The 18,208-nt window shown below is 36.5% G+C and overlaps 1 protein-coding gene across 1 annotated transcript in view; it reads left to right on the top strand.

Annotated features, from left to right (window-relative positions):
* The first annotated feature begins 3,726 nt into the window (after positions 1-3,726).
* Positions 3,727-18,208, top strand: part of gammaCOP (coat protein (coatomer) gamma) — a 29,563-nt gene continuing 15,081 nt past the window's right edge. Inside the window, exons 1-9 of the mRNA XM_083112185.1 lie at positions 3,727-3,875; positions 6,472-6,602; positions 7,045-7,272; positions 9,827-9,993; positions 10,582-10,711; positions 13,047-13,289; positions 14,039-14,242; positions 15,981-16,140; positions 16,580-16,688. Of these exons, the coding sequence (XP_082968311.1) occupies positions 3,836-3,875; positions 6,472-6,602; positions 7,045-7,272; positions 9,827-9,993; positions 10,582-10,711; positions 13,047-13,289; positions 14,039-14,242; positions 15,981-16,140; positions 16,580-16,688 (1,412 nt within the window). The 5' untranslated portion in view covers positions 3,727-3,835. The remainder of the gene's footprint in view (positions 3,876-6,471; positions 6,603-7,044; positions 7,273-9,826; positions 9,994-10,581; positions 10,712-13,046; positions 13,290-14,038; positions 14,243-15,980; positions 16,141-16,579; positions 16,689-18,208) is intronic.

Raw genomic sequence — 18,208 nt, 5'->3', positions numbered from 1 at the left:
TTATTGAAAACCCAGCTGACTTCAGGCAAATAAACAATACCTGTGGCGACTAATACTATAAGTAAATTATTAAGCAAGAAAAGGCCGACCCTTCCTTCGGACTTGGCGTTCCCACCCGAAATGTCCATGCTACGCCACTGATGGCTAGTAATAGTAAGTATGGTCCTCTGTTTTATATATACACATTTATAGAGAATAATAATTAATACAAAAAAGGTTTTATCTTCTGTTTCATTTCTCGCAACCTCTAGAGCTTTCATATTTACAGGAATTGTAATTGTAAAATTATTATTTTTTTAAAAAAAGGACGAAAATACGAGGGAAATTGTCTGCTTGTAAATCAGTGACGTGCGGTGATGTCGACAGTTGGGGTAGCAATCAGTGGCGTGCCCAAGGGAGGTTGGTGTGGGTCATAATCCCCCTCCCCCCTTTAGGGCCCAGTATTCCTAAAAATATGTAGAACGTGAAAGAAAGGAAAGGATTGCAAAATGAGGAAGGAATACTTTCGAAAATCCAAAACATGTTGATTTGACTATTAAGCCAGAAATCCCGGGTTCGAACCCCGACCTGGGCATGGGTGTTATTTGTGTTTGTCCCTTCATCAATTTTATCGTATCATCTTGACGATTAGCCAAAAGTGTAGGAAAAGCGAAGTAAAACAAACCAAATATCAAACAATCAATCAATGATTTGATTTATGCTACTTAGCATCGTTGTCACATTTGGTTAATTGTGAAGATGGTACAATACAATTAATGAAGATACAAACACAAAAAAACACCCATGCCGAGGTCGGGATTCGAACCCGGAACTCCTGGTGTAATAGCGTGCAGTGATAACCACTCCCCCACGGTTGGTTGATTTGGTGTTTAAGTCCACTTTATGTACATAAAAGCTAATCGGGACTGGACCCACAGTTTAAAGTGGGATCCAAACCACTATGTGCGTCCACCTGGTACCGATCCGAGGCCACTTGCACTCCCCCACGGAGGTCGGCCGACAACAAAGATGAGTTGAAAGCTCTAACTATTCGGATACTTGGGTATCGGTAAAGCAAACTGCGTATTTACTCAATGGTAAATTTCAATTGGATTTTGGAAACACCATATTTGCATATGATTAACGTTTTTCCAAAAAAAAATTGCATTGCTTGATTTCCCTAATTTCTTCATCTCACGATCTCGTTACTGAAGGATCCGGGCTCGAACCCTGGCCTGTGCATGAGTGTTCCTTTGTAAAACTTTTCATCCGTTTAATTTAATCAACGTTCACCGTCATGGCAGAATTTAGGTAAAGTGATTTAATAGCAACACTAAAGAAAGTGGGGAAAATACAAATAATTTCCTCCCAGTGCATCTGCAGGGCACTGTGAAATCAGGAGTCCAGAGTTCTCTGTTTATGATTGTCCCTCGTGACTTCCATAAGCTCATTAGCTACTTATCGCGATTAAATCTATACAGCTAGAACAAGTGATGAAAGATGGCAAAAATTCAATATATTAGAGGGGATGAACAGGTAACAACCACACTTTTTTGTAGATTCTTCAACAATATTCATTTGGTATTTTTAGTTCTGGGATACATTTTACATTCCAAATTATTTCATTATTCACTGCAGAGTACAACACATAGGAACAAGAATGCGCGCTCGTCACGGGTTCGAATCGCGGCCTGAATTGTTCTTTGTGAGGTCCCTTCATCAATTTCATTATATCATCACTCATCCTCATTTTCGCGATAACCAAATGTGGCAGAAAGGTGAAGTAAAATAAACCAAACCAACAACAACAATTAGTTTTCTTGCCCAAATTAATACATCCGTATTTATGACTGTTTAGCTTACCCATTTTTTATTGGAGGCCAAATTATTAGTATATTTAAATAAAACACTACTAAAACGAGAGCGAGAGACAGAGCGTGAGCAAATATTTGTTATTTAATCATTATATATTCCATATTTGAAAAAGAAAAGAAACCATAACATTTTTGTCTGCACATAATACAAGTACGTTCCCATTCATATACAAATAAAACTACATCCCATATTATACATACATATTGTACAACGTTTAAAAGGTTGTGTAAATACAGAGAACATAAGTACTGCAGAAAATTTTCCCCTGAGTTCTTTAGAGGATTTACAAAGGAATCGAAAGGAAACCTATCCCCTATCTGTCCTATAGGAGATAGACTGGAGGACCTGAAACCATATGCTGAAACCACGGGTTTTCAACCATGGGAGCGGGGGGGGGGGGCGAGGCGGCAAGGGAGGTACAGGCAGAAATCTATCCTTTCGTTTCGGGCGGTTGTCTATACCTGGATCAGGTAGGGCAGAAGAAGAGCCAGCTAGGGTATTCAGCCTTGCCAGCTGATCACATCGAGGGACGAGAAGCGCGTGGAAAGAAATGTTGCATATGAACTGAGGCTTTAAGATAATAAATATTGTGATTTGAAAATAATTAGAGACGTGAGATTGATTGATCTATCTCTGCTAGACTAGCTACTCCTCAGTGCACGTCACTGTTGTAAATACAAGGAAAAAAATACGTTAGTATTAAGTTATCGGATAGGGCATTGTGTGATAGTGTGTATGATAATAAATATGATGTGCTTATGCACTTTATATATATATATATATATATATATATATATATATATATATATATATATAATTTATAATTTTGGGAGTTTCTCGTGCTTTCTCTGATTCCAACTTTCGCCGTTGAATTGCACCTATGATTACACATACGCTCAACCAGAAAAAAAAACATTGCGTAGTGTAAAAAATCTTAATTTTTGTATCGACCCGTGGCAGCTACGGACGACCCAAATGACGTCTAGTTTAGTGCTCTTTGTGCATAAACATGCTATATTTTGCCCCTTTGAGCTACCCTGCCGTTGCGCTTTCATGTATTAATTCTTAGTTTAAGGAGAATGTAAATTTAGGAAACTTATGACTTGCTACATAATCGTAAAAACTTTACTAAACCCATTTTAATTATCGATTTACACGAGAATTTCTTACCTTCGTTGACAATAACGTTTGAATACTGAATAGCCATCCCATCGTGCTCGAATGAAAATCTTAAGGCAACCAAATGATGAACGAAATTATTTATGGACACAATAGGGGTGGCGCTGCCACCGGAATAGTTTGGCAATGAACAGACCCATTGTACCGTGAAAAAGATGGACGAAAAGTGCCGTTAAAGACAGGATATTGTGTCTTTGAACATTATTCTAGTTCTGGGAATGCTTTATAATAATTCTGTTAATTGCGGGAAAGCATCAAACTCTTTCTCCCATTTTTTAGCACTGTTGCTTCCCCCCCAAATGAGATAAATCCTGCGGGTGGCCTTGTTTCTTTGGCCATCCAATGGTGCAGTGGTAGCGTCGTCGCCTTGGAATCAAGGGGTCCATGGTTCGATACCCGATGGAGGCACATAGTTATTCGGTAGGTCCAGTCTCGATTACCCTTACTGTGCATAAAATGGACTTAAAATACCAAAATAAATAAATCAACAATACTACTATGATATGCTAACAGCTCTATTATTTATTAATGATGTTTTGTTTTATATTCGAATAGGAATAAGGAATAAACCAACGTTATTTTTTAAAGAACTAATGGCACTACCTACCGCTAAACCCTTCCCCAGCTGTTGGGTACATTTGGAGGCGTCCATGCTTTCGCATGCATGGAAGAAGAAACGATAAATGTTAGTGACGCTGTGTGTTGACGTGTACCGAAGTGATACTGAACAACTGTTTTTTTTTGTCTATAGCAGAAGAATTTTGTGCAGTTATATGTTATACAATAATCATACAGTAGCGAAATGATTGGATTTAAGCGCGATAAGAAGGAAGAAGAGGATGGTTAGTGTCAATTCTCCTTGTAGATAGTATTACAAGTTTATTTTTAAGACTTTCATTAAGAGTTCTGTGCAAGGCACGATCTACTTTTTTCAATCCGGCTGTACTTTTATCATGTTACCAGTAAATAATTCTAAATAAAGTCGTAAGGTATCGGACATTATCGGCTTGCATAATATTTTGCGCAAAAGAATGTTGTAAATGCGTGAATATTGTGGAAATGGCTGTACGCCATACAGCCCCCTTCCAATTTTATTTTTCCAAGAATGCATAAAATTTCTAGTTAGCTCAATGTTGATGGTCAATATTGCTAAGTATGTTACTAGAAATTCTTACTGAAGTTGTCAAAATACTTATTTGCATTGTCTGAAAAAATTCTCGAAGTCAGGTTGTGTCGGCATTCTTTTTGCATCATCGTCCCCCTAGTTGATACCTTATCGCAAAAGACTAAATGGTAACAGTTCCTTATATCGGAGACACATTTCTTCATTTTTACAGAAGAAACTATGGTAAAAATCTGATATTCCCCGGACACGTATAACTTCTTCGGTTTGTCAATTTTTGACATTTGTACTTGCCTATCTGCTTCGCGGAACATTCTATAAGGTGTATTCACGTTTTTCGTCTCGGAATCGGTGGAAAATTTAAAGAAACAAATTATTTTCGTTTGAAATTTTTGAGTCTAAATTTCCCACCGATTCCGGCCTCTACCCCTGGGGTAATTGACCTACTGCCCCCAACCGCTAACGCCGCTCCGGCTGCCCGGCTTCCTCTATAGACTCCCTGTTAAAGGCATGTTAGAAATTGCAGGAGTCACCTGCCCCCAAATGAGCCCCAAACTTTTAAATTTGAAGAAATCCGTTACATCACACAAAACACCTTCCAGATGTTAGACAGGAACTTACTACCGTAAGTAGTTTCTTCTGTAAAAATGAAGAAATCTGTCCGGAGAATATCAAATTAGTACTGAAACGACTTCTGGAAATGAGTTTCTCCAAGCTTTCCAACGTTCGTGGAGGTATTTTCTTTCATCGTGGAATCTATTTGACCAGCAAATCAAATATTTGTCAAGAGAAATGTCCCACTCCTTTTTTTTTCTTTTTTTTTACTATGCTTGCCTAACCCAACCAAATCTAACCTAGCCTTATGGAAATGGTTATTGGGGCTATCCGTGAATGGTTCGTGGGGCTATCCGTCAGCTACCCGTGCTTAATGTATAATTTGCAGTGAAGAAGGTTGAAACACTGCATACCCACGACGTGAGTCAAGATGTGCCCTCCATATTGTGTGTTCCGGAAGCGAAGAAATGAATAAAAAAATCACTTTGCATGTGAAAAATTGTGTTTGTTTTCATGTAAAAAGCATAATGGCACCTTGAACTATGTTCCGCAATACACAATTGGTAAGTACGAACCATGCGAAACACAAAAAAACCTATATAAATGTGTGTCTAATATAACTAACTGTTACCGACTAAATTTACCTGGAGATTATTTGGTAACAGTTCGTTATATCAGACACACATTTATTCATTTTTACACAAGAAACTACTTACAGAAATTAGTTTCTCTTAGGTTTCTAACGTTCGTCGAGGTATTTTCTTTCATCGTGGAATCTATTTGACCGGGAAATCATGTATTTTGCAAGAGAAATATCTCACCGACGCACAATTGCCATTGTTTTCCTACGTGAACCGGATGCTCCATACGTTTGATGACGTAACTCCCTGTCAGCATTTTCAACCCCTTTTTTTAACTATGCTTGCCTAACCTAACCTAACCAAACCTAACCTTATCGGAAATGGTTCGTGGTGCTATCAGTCAGCTACCCGTACATAATGTGCAATTTGCACGAACACGATAGTAGGTATTTTTCGCTGAGTAAGGTTGGAAACACTGCATACCGACAATGGTAGTCAACGTGTGCCTGTGATATTCTGCATTAGGGAAGCGAAAAAAGGAATAACAAAAAGTACTCTCTATGTGAAAAATTGTGTTTGTTTTCGTGTAAAAAGCATAATGGCACCTTGAACTGTGTTCCGCAATACACAATTCGTAAGTACGAACCATGAGAAACACAAAATATCCGATTTTAATGTGTCTCCAATATAATGAACTGTTACCGATTATTTTACTTTACATATTGAATATATTGAGGCTGTAAGTTAAATTATAATGTTAGATTCAGGTGCACGTAATATTCGTAGGAAGTAATTATAGGTAAGGTTAAGTTGCCTGTGCTATGAAGGCACATTTAGTGTAGGTGGAGGTAGGGGCCCACATATTCTCGATCTCTGCAATTTTTAGAGGTGATGTGATCAGCACAACACTCCAGCTGCCTTTACCCTCTAGGGTTGCCCCCAGATACCCATTGATTTGAGGCTGGGTGAGTCCCAGATCCAGTTTATGCAGAAACAAGGCCAGAAAAATTCTGAACTTATTAATTATTGGGAATTAAGTATCAGATCCTGAAGCAGTTGAGCCTGCATATCTTTCATAATTGAGGCAGGAGCAAATTTTATTTTTTGATATGGATAAATACATATAAGAAACATGTGTAAGAAAAAGATAAGTGTGTTCATGACATTTTTTACTTTCAGGAGGAGGAAATCCATTCCAAAATTTAGAGAAGACAACTGTACTTCAGGAAGCAAGAACATTTAATGATACTCCAGTCAATCCAAGAAAATGCACTCACATTCTTACAAAGATTTTGTATCTTATAAATCAGGTACATCAGGATTTTATTCTTATTGTTTAGTCCTAAATTCAATAAATGTTCCATTAAAATTCCGATCTCCGGGAGACGTCTCAAATTCATTTCTTTGGTTATTTTTCACATTCGTTCTTACCTATTATACATTGCACTGCAGATTAGTTAATATCCATAGTTCTGATGGTGTAATGATTTTAACAATTTTAATTGAAATATGAGGAGTACATTTAGAATACTAGAAATGATTGTAGACGTAAGTTCGAAATTCAGTGAAAGTATTTCGTATGTTTTGAAGGTGCCATAAATATTTTGTGACAAGAAAAGTCAATAAGTGTGAAGAACATATCATATACGTTTGTGAATTTGTATCAATACTGAAATGATCATACAACAAATAGAGGTTAAGCCTTTATTTTTATTGTATTTATTTTATAACTTTCCTTACGTCTGGATACAGGGAGAGCAGTTAGGCACTACAGAAGCAACAGAGGCGTTCTTTGCAGTCACCAAGCTGTTCCAGTCAAGAGATGTCATCCTTCGTCGCATGGTTTATCTTGGAATCAAGGAGCTCTCCACCATAGCAGAAGATGTGATCATAGTCACGTCAAGCCTCACGAAGGACATGACTGGGAAGGAAGACCTCTACAGAGCAGCTGCCATCAGAGCACTGTGCAGTATTACTGATGTGAGCTTTCTTTTTCCAATATTTTTTTATTTATTTTAACTTCATACTAGGCTCCTGTTCAGTACCTCAGAATTTTTTCCCCCCTTAAATTAATGATGGGCTGATTTTTAATTTTGGCCGATACCGAGGAAGTATCAATATAAAATTCCAATTGTTCATTGACCACCTTAATAAATGTTTGTTACCAAATGAAACAAGCTTTCACAATGGAAAACAAGCTGCGCATGTAGACATTTATTTTGAAAGTATGGAATGGAGGTTATATGTTTATATCCATAAAAATTAGGGATGGGACCGATTAATCGGTACTCTATCGGTATTGGCCGATATAGGCATATTGGTGTATCGGTAAAATTACCGATTATTTTACCGATCCGATATATTGATAAATATCTGATAATTTAGTGCAAAATTCTGCCATTTTGTTGTAATTGTTATGGAAAATCTCCATGCCCTTCTTTCTAAAAAAAGTAAATGTCTAAATATTCAACTTCTTTTGCACTGCAGTCACCACGAAACACACATTTATTAAGGAGATCAATGAACATTTCAGGTTCTTCAAGCACCATTTCTAATTTTATATCGGATCTGTAGAATATCGGTTATCGGTTATCGGTATCGGTACTTTATCGGTATCGGCCAAAATTTCATATCGGCCCATCCCTAATAAAAATTATAACAAAATGTCACAATACTCATTAGATTGTAAGATATATATATGAAATTGGTGAAATTATCAGTAATTTTACCAATAAGCCTATATCTGCCAGTACCGATTATTCTGTCACATCCCTTCCTGAAATAAATGATCATTGTTGGAAATTTTATATCTAACTTTAAATTAAGAAGAATATTAATATCCACCTTTATTGAAGGAAGCATACTTGGACCATTGATACAACCAACCCATGTCAACACGGAAGATAGGGATAGATATTACATGAAAAATAGTAATAAACCATACAGGAGTAATAAAAAAAGTGTCAATAACACAAACACTTCATAAAATTTAATTATAATCCTAACATTAATGTTATCATTATGTGTGAATTAATTAGTATCATAGAATGATGATAATACTGAAAATGATGTAGAGAAATGTGTTTCTCTCCTGCTGTTGTCCCAACAATGTTGTTTGAGGTTTCTTTTAAAACTGTTACATGAGTTGCTAATAACCACATTAAACAGTATATTAGGTGTAATGTAAAGTTCCCTGTGCATATAGCACCATGCCATGAAGGCACATTTAGGGGATTTGGGGATAGGATGTTTGGCAACAATAATTTTGGCCATGGTTCCAACGTTGGCCCAATGCATGGTTTTGACGTTGGGCCAACATATGGTTTTAAGTTGGACCAATGTACTGAAAAAGGGCCTCCCCGATTGCACAGTGGTATCGTCGTCGCCTTGTAATCAAGGGGTCCCAGGTTAGATTCCCGGTGGAGGCGCATAGTGGTTCGAATCCCACTTTAAGCTATAGGTCCAGTCTCGATTAGCCTTACTGTGCATAAAGTGGGCTTAAAACACCAACTCAATCAATCAATGTACTGAAAACTAAAGAATGGGTAGGTTTGTCTTCTGATGTATACACAATTTATTGTGAGGCCAAATGTAAACAATTGTACAAATTATTTATGAAAATGAAAAAAATACAGCACTTTCCCAGTCACATGGTATCATTGTTTTCAAAACACCGGACCTTCAAGTGGTAGCACAAAAACTCTCTAGTGTTTACTTTCACCTTTCATGGAATTTAGTCTGCACATAACATTCCTTAACCACCATCACAAGAATACCTGCAAGAATGTTCTTGTTCTGCTACAGCTAAAGAGACAAACAATAAGAATTGCCAACAATCTTTCATCCATGGTGGCTGACAAGGACTTGTGAGTGAATGCAAGTTAAAAATACCTTCTACTTTCATTAAAAATATATTGTACTTCCAGTATGTGCTGTGAGTGAAATATTCGAAAAGAAACACTGTTACATGTCATTTATTTTACACTAGAATTTACAGCACACTCTTGAAAGTTGTCTTAGCGTGAAAAAGTTGTTTTTAAAACTGATGTTGACTCACTTTTCCAAGGTTGGGCAAATGTTGGCAACCACCGCTGGCCCAACGTAAGACCAACGTCAATTTGCAAACCTTTCCCACGTAAAAACTGACGTTAGCCCAATGGTTGTGGTTTCTTGGGTTAGGTTGCTCCTTTTTCTAAGAAAATAGGGTGATTTTTATACATAATAGTATTTTTAGAGCTGGTAGATTCTCTGACATCAGTGTATGTTGATGAAAACTTCTATTTAGAACGTAATTCTTAAAAAGAAATTAGTTGTTCATGAATTTTTATTTTCATAGAGAATTACATCAAAGTCAATTTAGAAGTGAGAATATCACATTGAAGCAATTATCACTTCTGTTGCCAATTACGCAATGTGTCCTTGCCTATTGATGCTCTCAAATGACAACTTGGGCTTGCCTTTAATAATGGCATTAACAACAGAGCTTCCATTGGAAAGAATGTGGTTAAAAATTTGTATACTCTTTTTCTTTAAGGTCACAATGCTGCAAGCCATTGAGAGGTACATGAAGCAGGCAATAGTCGATCGGAATCCGTCAGTGAGTAGTGCAGCACTCGTTAGTAGTCTCCATTTGACAAAGATTGCAGGAGACGTCGTCAAAAGATGGGTTAATGAAGCACAGGAAGCTGTAAATTCTGATAGGTAGGGTCCACCATTAATTTTTTTGACTTCTGACTATCTAAAATGGTATCTTAAGGCAAGGAGTGAAAGTTTCACCCCAGATGTGCATTTATTTCAATATTGCCAGAATGCTACTGAAAAAAAAAACATTGCATGTAAGATAGTATGATTTCTCCCCATGTTTCAAGTGGAAGCAATTTTTTAGGTTGATTTTATTAAGCTAGATATGATCTGTAAGAAATATGACGAGTAAGTATTTACAGAATCACATGTATTTATTATAAAGAACCAACTTCAAATTACTGCTAATCAAATGGAAGTTTCAACTTTTCCCACCACAAACAAAATCTTCAACCTGTCCTCTTTCCTTTAATGTGTTTTTTTACACTGTTGAAAGTTTGAAATCTAGATTTTAAATTTTCCGGATTCTGGATATTTTTGTCTATCCCTAGTTTGGATCCCACTTCAAACTGTAGGTCCAGTCTTGATTAGCCTATCTGTACATAAAGTAGACTTAAAATTAACTTTTTAATCAAGGCCATATCTCTCAATTATGTTTTACATTGTGTGCAATTTTCAGTAATTAATTTTGCTCTCTTTCTCATCCAGTGTAATGGTGCAGTACCATGCTTTGGGAGTTCTGTACCACATAAGAAAGTCTGACAGGCTTGCTGTTACTAAGCTGGTTGCAAAGCTTACAAGAATGGCCCTGAAGTCTCCTTATGCAGTTTGTATGTTGGTAAGTTGGTCAGAAATTGGAATTTGTTTAACTCTGTAATGCTTGGATGCATCTTCTAGACCCTATTTTTAAAAATGTTTGATTTTTACTACTTTGAATAAATGAGCTGTGCTTCTGTGACTTTTCAACAATTGTCAATATTGTAAATATGATAGAATATAGAATGTCAATCTCCCAGAAATTTGCGTTAAAAATATTAGTAGATTCATGAATATTTAAATGACCATAAATTATATATATGACAGCAACTTGGATGAAACATGGATCAAAATGTTTAAATGATGGGGAAAAACCGTGTCTGTTAAATTCCTTGTCACGCCGGAAGTGACTCACGGTGCTTCGGAATCTGTGGAGTTCACATTGGAAGGGATGTAGCACTCGTACGCTACAGTACTCATTCATTCTGTATGTAGTATGGGTATACCGTTCCTTTAGAATTATCTCCTAGCCTATATGCCACTTTTAACGTCATGTAATTTTACATTCTATATCCCAATACCCTTTTTTACCGAATCCTGGATTTATTTATATATATGACGAAGTGTTTTATTTACTGATAAGAAAACCTGAAGAAGCGAAACGTCGTTTGCAAGTATTGTTACGACTATTATACTCACTCACGTAAGTTTTTTATATTGTGAAGACCATAAATTATTCACACATTTCTGTATTGTTACAAAAAAAAGCTATTGGTCAGCATTTTGCATATTCTGCAGGATAGTCGTATCACTTTTATGATTCATTATTCTTAAAAATGTTTGATTTTTATGGAGATGACACATTACCGTACAGGAGGGGCTCCCAAACATTTTCGTTTCATGGCGACCTTAGTGTTTCAAGATTTTTCCACAATGTCCCAGTCAGAATGTAGGCCTTTCTTGCAACACTCAGTTAGTGTAATTAGGTTGCTTGCCTTATGTTAAAAAATAAACACATAATTCAAATTCAGAAACATTTTACATGTACAAAGTACTAAAACCATTTGTAGACTAAGTGTAAAGTCATTGAAAATATTGAAACATCACGGTGCTCCTGTAGGCCATCCACGGCTTCCCAGGGCATCATGGCACACACTTTGGGAACCATTGCCTTACAGTATCAGTTTATTGGTGCTGACAATTATGTCCATAAATCAGTGTTTTTATGAATATAAGCATATTCATAGTACACTACAGTCCTGTTTAACTGAATTTGATGGAACTGATGGTGGTTCGGTTGAACGAAAATTCGGTTGAACTGGAATAAAGTTTTTTTGATATACTTGCAGTACGTACAGTATTTTGATATACAGTACATACGTATTATAGGGTGTAGGCATAAACAAAAAGCTTACAATAATATGTAGTCATTTAACTCAAGAACATGAATTACAGTAACATTAAGGCTCTGGTTCAAATATCTGTACGACTAAAACAATAAAGTTTAATTCAGCTTGTGAAAAAAATATGATATTTTCGTTTGCTTAAGATTAGATGCACGCTTCTTAGCAGCTCGATCTCTAAGACGTTTAATCAGAAGCAATTCAGCAGGGGAGGTTTCGTGTTGTTGTTCCATATAAACCATGATGTCTTCAAACATTCTAGTGGGTTCTGTGTGATTTGGTAGATGGGGATGGGGGAGTGGCTGAGTATAGCCAATGCATTGTAACTATGAACTTACTCTTCGATAACTAACTGGTAGATCAAAATGTAGACAAAAGTGCTTCGTCGGTGCTCCTGCGTATAACACTGTCGCACGTGAGTAACAGCTTTTTTTAGCGATTCGGTTAAACGGGACTGTAATGTATGTGGTTTTCTAGTGCAAATGTGCAGTTCCTTTTTCAAGGGCAAATCCATTGCATTGACCAATATGTTAATTAAATTCATAAACCAAACCAATCATTCAAGTCCTTCTAACATTTTTTATTTTTTTCTGAACTGGTAGAATATTACGTTTTCAGTAAATTTTTATGTCTTTATTTTTTCGATATCAGCAAAAATTTCTCATTGGACTATCTCTGATTTATGAGATTGTTTCCAAATGTACTGATTAAATGCCTGGATGTACTCGTAAAGGTAGAATTTTGATTAATTACTTGCAGCATTAAGAGAAAATAGAATGCAACACAAAGGACATGAATATATGAATAAGAAACCGTGCATGAATGTTAAATGTTTCATTATTAGTAAAGGTACTTCATTGCATCCCTCCCCTGTTCCTGATACAAACATTACTGAAGTAAAATTGTTTTTTTGTTATTCCTTTGATAACAATTAACATCATATTCAGTCAGAAGGCATTGTGGTGAATAACACTTAATTTTTAGAAGTTCATGCTTGAGCCCTTTTCCTTACAGATCCGTATTGCCTGTAAACTTATAGAAGAGGAGGATGCTGGCACGGATTCTCCACTCTTCGAGTTCATAGAGTCCTGCCTGCGGCATAAGTCTGAGATGGTGATCTACGAAGCTGCACACGCGATCGTCAACATGAAGAAGACCACATCGCGGGAGCTGGCACCTGCCGTGAGCGTTCTTCAGCTGTTCTGCAGCAGTCCCAAACCAACTTTGCGATTTGCAGCAGTTCGCACATTGAATAAGGTGAGCAGTTGTATATCTTAGATGAGTTTTCAAGCTAGTTGCATGTTTCTTTACTTCTTATCACAGTCATTACTATATTCTTATGTGAATGCTGTTAAATGTATATGCATAAGCCATATGTTTGAAACCTGGATAAAGTGAGGATGTTTAATTGTGCTTGACCTTTTATCTACGATGTTGTTAAGAGTTCCAAAGCATTATAAAAATTTATCTTTGAAGTTATTTGAAAATTCCTGCTAAAATTGGAGAATTTATTCAAAGATGAGTGGATACTCTGAATATATTCATTGTATATATTTTAGGGCTGAGCCAATACCGATACTATTGGTATCAGAAAGTATCGGTTGGAATTCATTTACTGATACCAGCCAATACTTCTGGCATTTTGGTCTTTCACAGGGTCCGCAGTGTCTAATTATCCTAGAAATTATACAAAATTCAAACTATCTATTTATTTTGCGTCAATTTTGCACGAAAAACTGGATGTTATTTTAATATTCTGATGTAATTCTTTAATATTCTAAAGCAAATTTCATGATAATGTGATACATATACTTGGAAAATAATATTTATGCATTTATATTGATGAATTTTTATTTTCTGCAATTTTCAAAGTATCTGTATCGGCATTGGCTCAGCCCTAATATATTTGTAAAAGAACAAACCAGTAAGTTTATTGACTCTTACTTTTAATTTTTGTTTGTGTTGACATTTGACTTGGACACTCACCCTGTTGATTCTTTTTCCAGGTTGCGATGTCTCACCCAGCAGCAGTGACTGCATGCAATCTGGATTTGGAGAACCTAATCACGGACTCCAACCGCTCCATCGCCACGTTAGCGATCACCACTCTGCTCAAGACAGGGGCTGAGTCCTCTGTTGACAGGCTCATGAAGCAGATTGCCAGCTTTGTGAGTGAGATTAGCGATGAGTTCAAGATAGTTGTTGTGCAGGTAAGTGTTATTACTAGGGCTAGGAAGTTGAAGACCTATAAATTGCCAAAAAAGACTTAAAAATATAAAAAAAGGACCTAAAAACTGACAGACGTATAAATGTGATCCAAATTAATTAATAATTTCAGTTTTAATTACATATTGAATGAATAAAAAAATACAAAATTCTGGTGGTATGGAACACACAGTGTGAAAAAACTGAAAGCTTCAAAGCAACAGAAAGTTGCCACTTACAGCGTGATCTTCCAGACAAGTTACTGTTAAAGGACCTCGTACCGTACCTGCTTCAGTCGGCCAAAAATTTTTTTCTCTCGTTTCAATGATGGTTCAAATAAATTTCTTTCTTTCTTTTTTTTATTTCTGTACTACAGAAAGGATGTTTAAGAGGTGGTGAACTGATGATGATTCGAATTGAGAATGGGCAGTAAAAACTTAGTCGAATGAAGGTGGTTGCAAAAAAAGCTGTTAAGACCTTAAAAAAGGCTAAAAAAGGACCAATAAGCCAAGAAACGTGGAAAAAGGCAAAAAAGGACAAATAAAACCCACCTTTTTCTGGCCTACAATGACCCAAAATGAACATATATTATGTTGGGCCTCATCTTCGGACACTAGGGAAAAGAAGGATTTTTCCTCAACTTCCAAGCCCCAGTTATTACTTTCTCAAATGTATTCATAGTGTTTTACCACAAAACTATGTACAATAACAGCCAGTTTGTTTGCCGAACACATCAAGTGGTCAGCCTGGATGTGGGCATTCTTTCTGAGTGTACCTTCATCAATTTTATCTGATCATCACTCATCCTCATCATTGCAATTAGCCAATAAGCAAGGCTGAGCTAGACTTTTTTTACCAATACTTCTGTCATGTTGGTGTTTTGCAAGGTCCACAAAAATCCCATGCAATACTTTCATGGAGTCTTAATTATTCTGGAAATTATGCAAAATACATGATTTTCATTATTTTGGTAGCAACATTTCATTTAGAAATGGATGTTATTTAATAAGTATTTTATAGGAATGGGCTGATGTGAAATTTGGGCCAATACCAATAAAGTACCAATATAAAATTTCGCAATAACAAATAGTCTACCAATCCGATATAAAGTTCCAAATTGTTCTTCAAATGCCTTGATGGTGCATTGACCTTAATAAATGAAATATTACCAGATGAATCAAGCCTTTGCAATGCAAAAGAATCAGTATATTTATACATTTACTTTAGAAAGAAGTACAGAGACTTATTGTGTTTAAATCCATAAAATTTATAACAAAATGGTACAGTATTGCACTAAATTGTAAGACGTTTATTCACATATCGGATTGATAAAATTATCAGTAATTTTACTGATAAAGCTTTACCTCTATATGCATATATCTGCTGATACCAATTAATCTATCCCATCCCTACTATCTTATGTCAAATTATAAGAAAAAGTAGGTGTTAGCATCCAACATTTCGAACACAAATGTTACTCTCATCTTCAAAAAATGTTGATTAGAGACCAAGTTCTTAGTTTAGGTCAGGTCTCTAATCAACATTCCCTGAAGATGAGAGACACTAATGCTAATTTAACATGTCTGGTAAGCCGAGAACATTTGTTTGAATCACTTTGCCAGGAAAGCTACGGTTCCAACTTTCATCAGGATTCTTATCTGTACCATTAACTGGATTAAGGAACATGACCTTTTCATCATATGTTAGTAAGTTTTAATGATCCAATAACTTCTTTGTTTTCAGGCCATTCGAGCCTTGTGCCTCAAGTTCCCAAGAAAACATAGTGTGTTGATGAACTTCTTGTCAGCCATGCTGCGTGATGAAGGGGGCCTGGAATACAAGGCATCCATTGCAGACACTATCATCACGATCATAGAGGAAAATCCTGAGGCCAAGGAAACAGGTGAGAGAATGTTCACTTTTCTGGTGTTACATAGGTATAAGTAAACCTCTGATTTGTAGATTCTAAAAAGTGTGCTTTTTGGTTCTTAAAATAGGCTTTAAAGTCCTAAAATAGGTTCTAAAAATCTTAAATTGGTTCAGAATTCCTGAAAAATACTGATTAGGTACAATTGTTAAAAGCAAAATTTCGAAAGAACTGCACAACCAAATATTGATTTTCTAACTAAATTTTTATTTGTGTACTTTATTTTCAATATTGTAATACTATACTTGTTCTTTTAGCAAAAGTTTCTTATTGATATGAAAAATTGATTGGCATTGTCTTGTTGTTCAACTCAATTTTGCTCATAAATCTATTCATCTCCAGGCTCTTTTCCTTAATTTGCATGGTTTCTGTATGCAGCTGTATGTTATTGAGGTAACGTATACGTATTTTATAGGATTGGCCCATCTCTGTGAATTCATTGAGGACTGTGAGCATACCAGCCTGGCCGTTCGCATTCTCCATTTGCTGGGTAGAGAAGGCCCAAGAACTAAGCAACCTTCGAGGTATTATTTTTACACTATTTGTCATTACTTGGAGTAGGATGTTTTTTATTTTATTTTTTGGTAAATGTGATACATTCCTGAATTGTACAGGAATCCATGTAATGAAATACTAACTGAATTAAGGTGGTGGTGTTAGAGCATATGTAATATGCATAGCTCATTGTTTACTACTTAGTTACCAATGCAGATGTATCTATTGGATTTTATTTACCAGCCGATACTTTTCTGATGTTTTAATTTGTCACCTGGTCTTCAATAGTGACACACAGCACTTTTGTGTAGCGTAATCATCCAGAAAATTTTGCAAAATTTGAAGTTTCAATTATTTTGCACCATGTAACTGGTATTTCAATCTTACCGATGTAATTCTTGAATATTTTAGAGCAAAGTTGTGTAAATTGATGCTACTAATATTTTGAAAATCTTGTAATTGGTTCAAATTTGTAATTGGTTCAAGATTGATATTGGTTGAAGGTGGTGTCATCTGAACCCAAATTTTAACCATTTTTCGGTCTCCAACATAGTTTCGCTTTTGTCTTTCACACGTGGATATTTCCCAGGTGTTTAAATTTACACCTCTTGCAGTACTCAAAGTGAGCAGGGATGCGGAGAGATGCATCCCCCTGCTAGCAATTTCCACTTCAGGTGTTAAGCTCCTGTATCAGTCAAAGCAGACAGAAAATTCTCTGGGTACAGGGTTTTATACGGCTGACAATAGGGTACCATTTACGTTGGAAATTGCCTCCCCAGTGGCATAGTGGTAATGTTGTCACCTTGTAATCAAAGGGTCCCGGGTTCAATATCTAGTTGAGGCACATAGCCTGCCTATCTGTGTAAGTGGACTTAAACAACAACTCAAGTCAACATTTGAAAAGTTTCAGAAACTAGTCCTTGTACAGAGCAACTCAAGGCTTATATAAGGGTAAGTCAATATATAAGTCGCAAAATGGAATAGAAAGAAAAGTTGAAATAGTTACCGGATGAAATGTGGTTTATTTTTCAATGTAATCTTCATGAACATTTAGGCACTTGTCCCAGCGTTTCACGAGTCCCTCAAAGCCAGCAGCGAAGAAGGTTTGTGGTTGGTGTCGTAGCCAGCTGGTAACCTCCCGATGAACCTTCATATCCTGGAAACGGTGACCACCCAGGTGATTCTTCAGTGGGTCGAAGAGATGAAAGTCTGATGGTGCCAAATCTGGACTGTAGGCTGAATGTTCCAGTCTTTCCCAACCTAGGAACCGTATGTGAGCCATTGTGGTATTGGCACTGTGTGGATGAGCATTGTCACCCAACAGAAGAACTCCATCTCTCAAAGCACTTGGACGTTTCCTGCGAATGGCTGACCGTAACTTCGTCAGGGTTCTGCAATACGTGGCTGCAGTGACAGTGTGACCCTGGGGCAGAAATTCCACGAGTAGGATGCCTTTACTGTTCCAAAACACGGTGACCATCACCTTCAATGTTGACTGGGTGACCTTAACTGCCATCTTACCCACTTGGCACTCGAATGACTCACAGTC

Source organism: Lepisma saccharinum, chromosome 26, assembly GCF_977018435.1.
Source record: "Lepisma saccharinum chromosome 26, izLepSacc3.1, whole genome shotgun sequence".
In the NCBI taxonomy this organism is placed as follows: domain Eukaryota; kingdom Metazoa; phylum Arthropoda; class Insecta; order Zygentoma; family Lepismatidae; genus Lepisma; species Lepisma saccharinum.
Note: the sequence above shows the minus strand (reverse complement) of the source record. Positions and strands in the feature narration are given on the sequence as shown.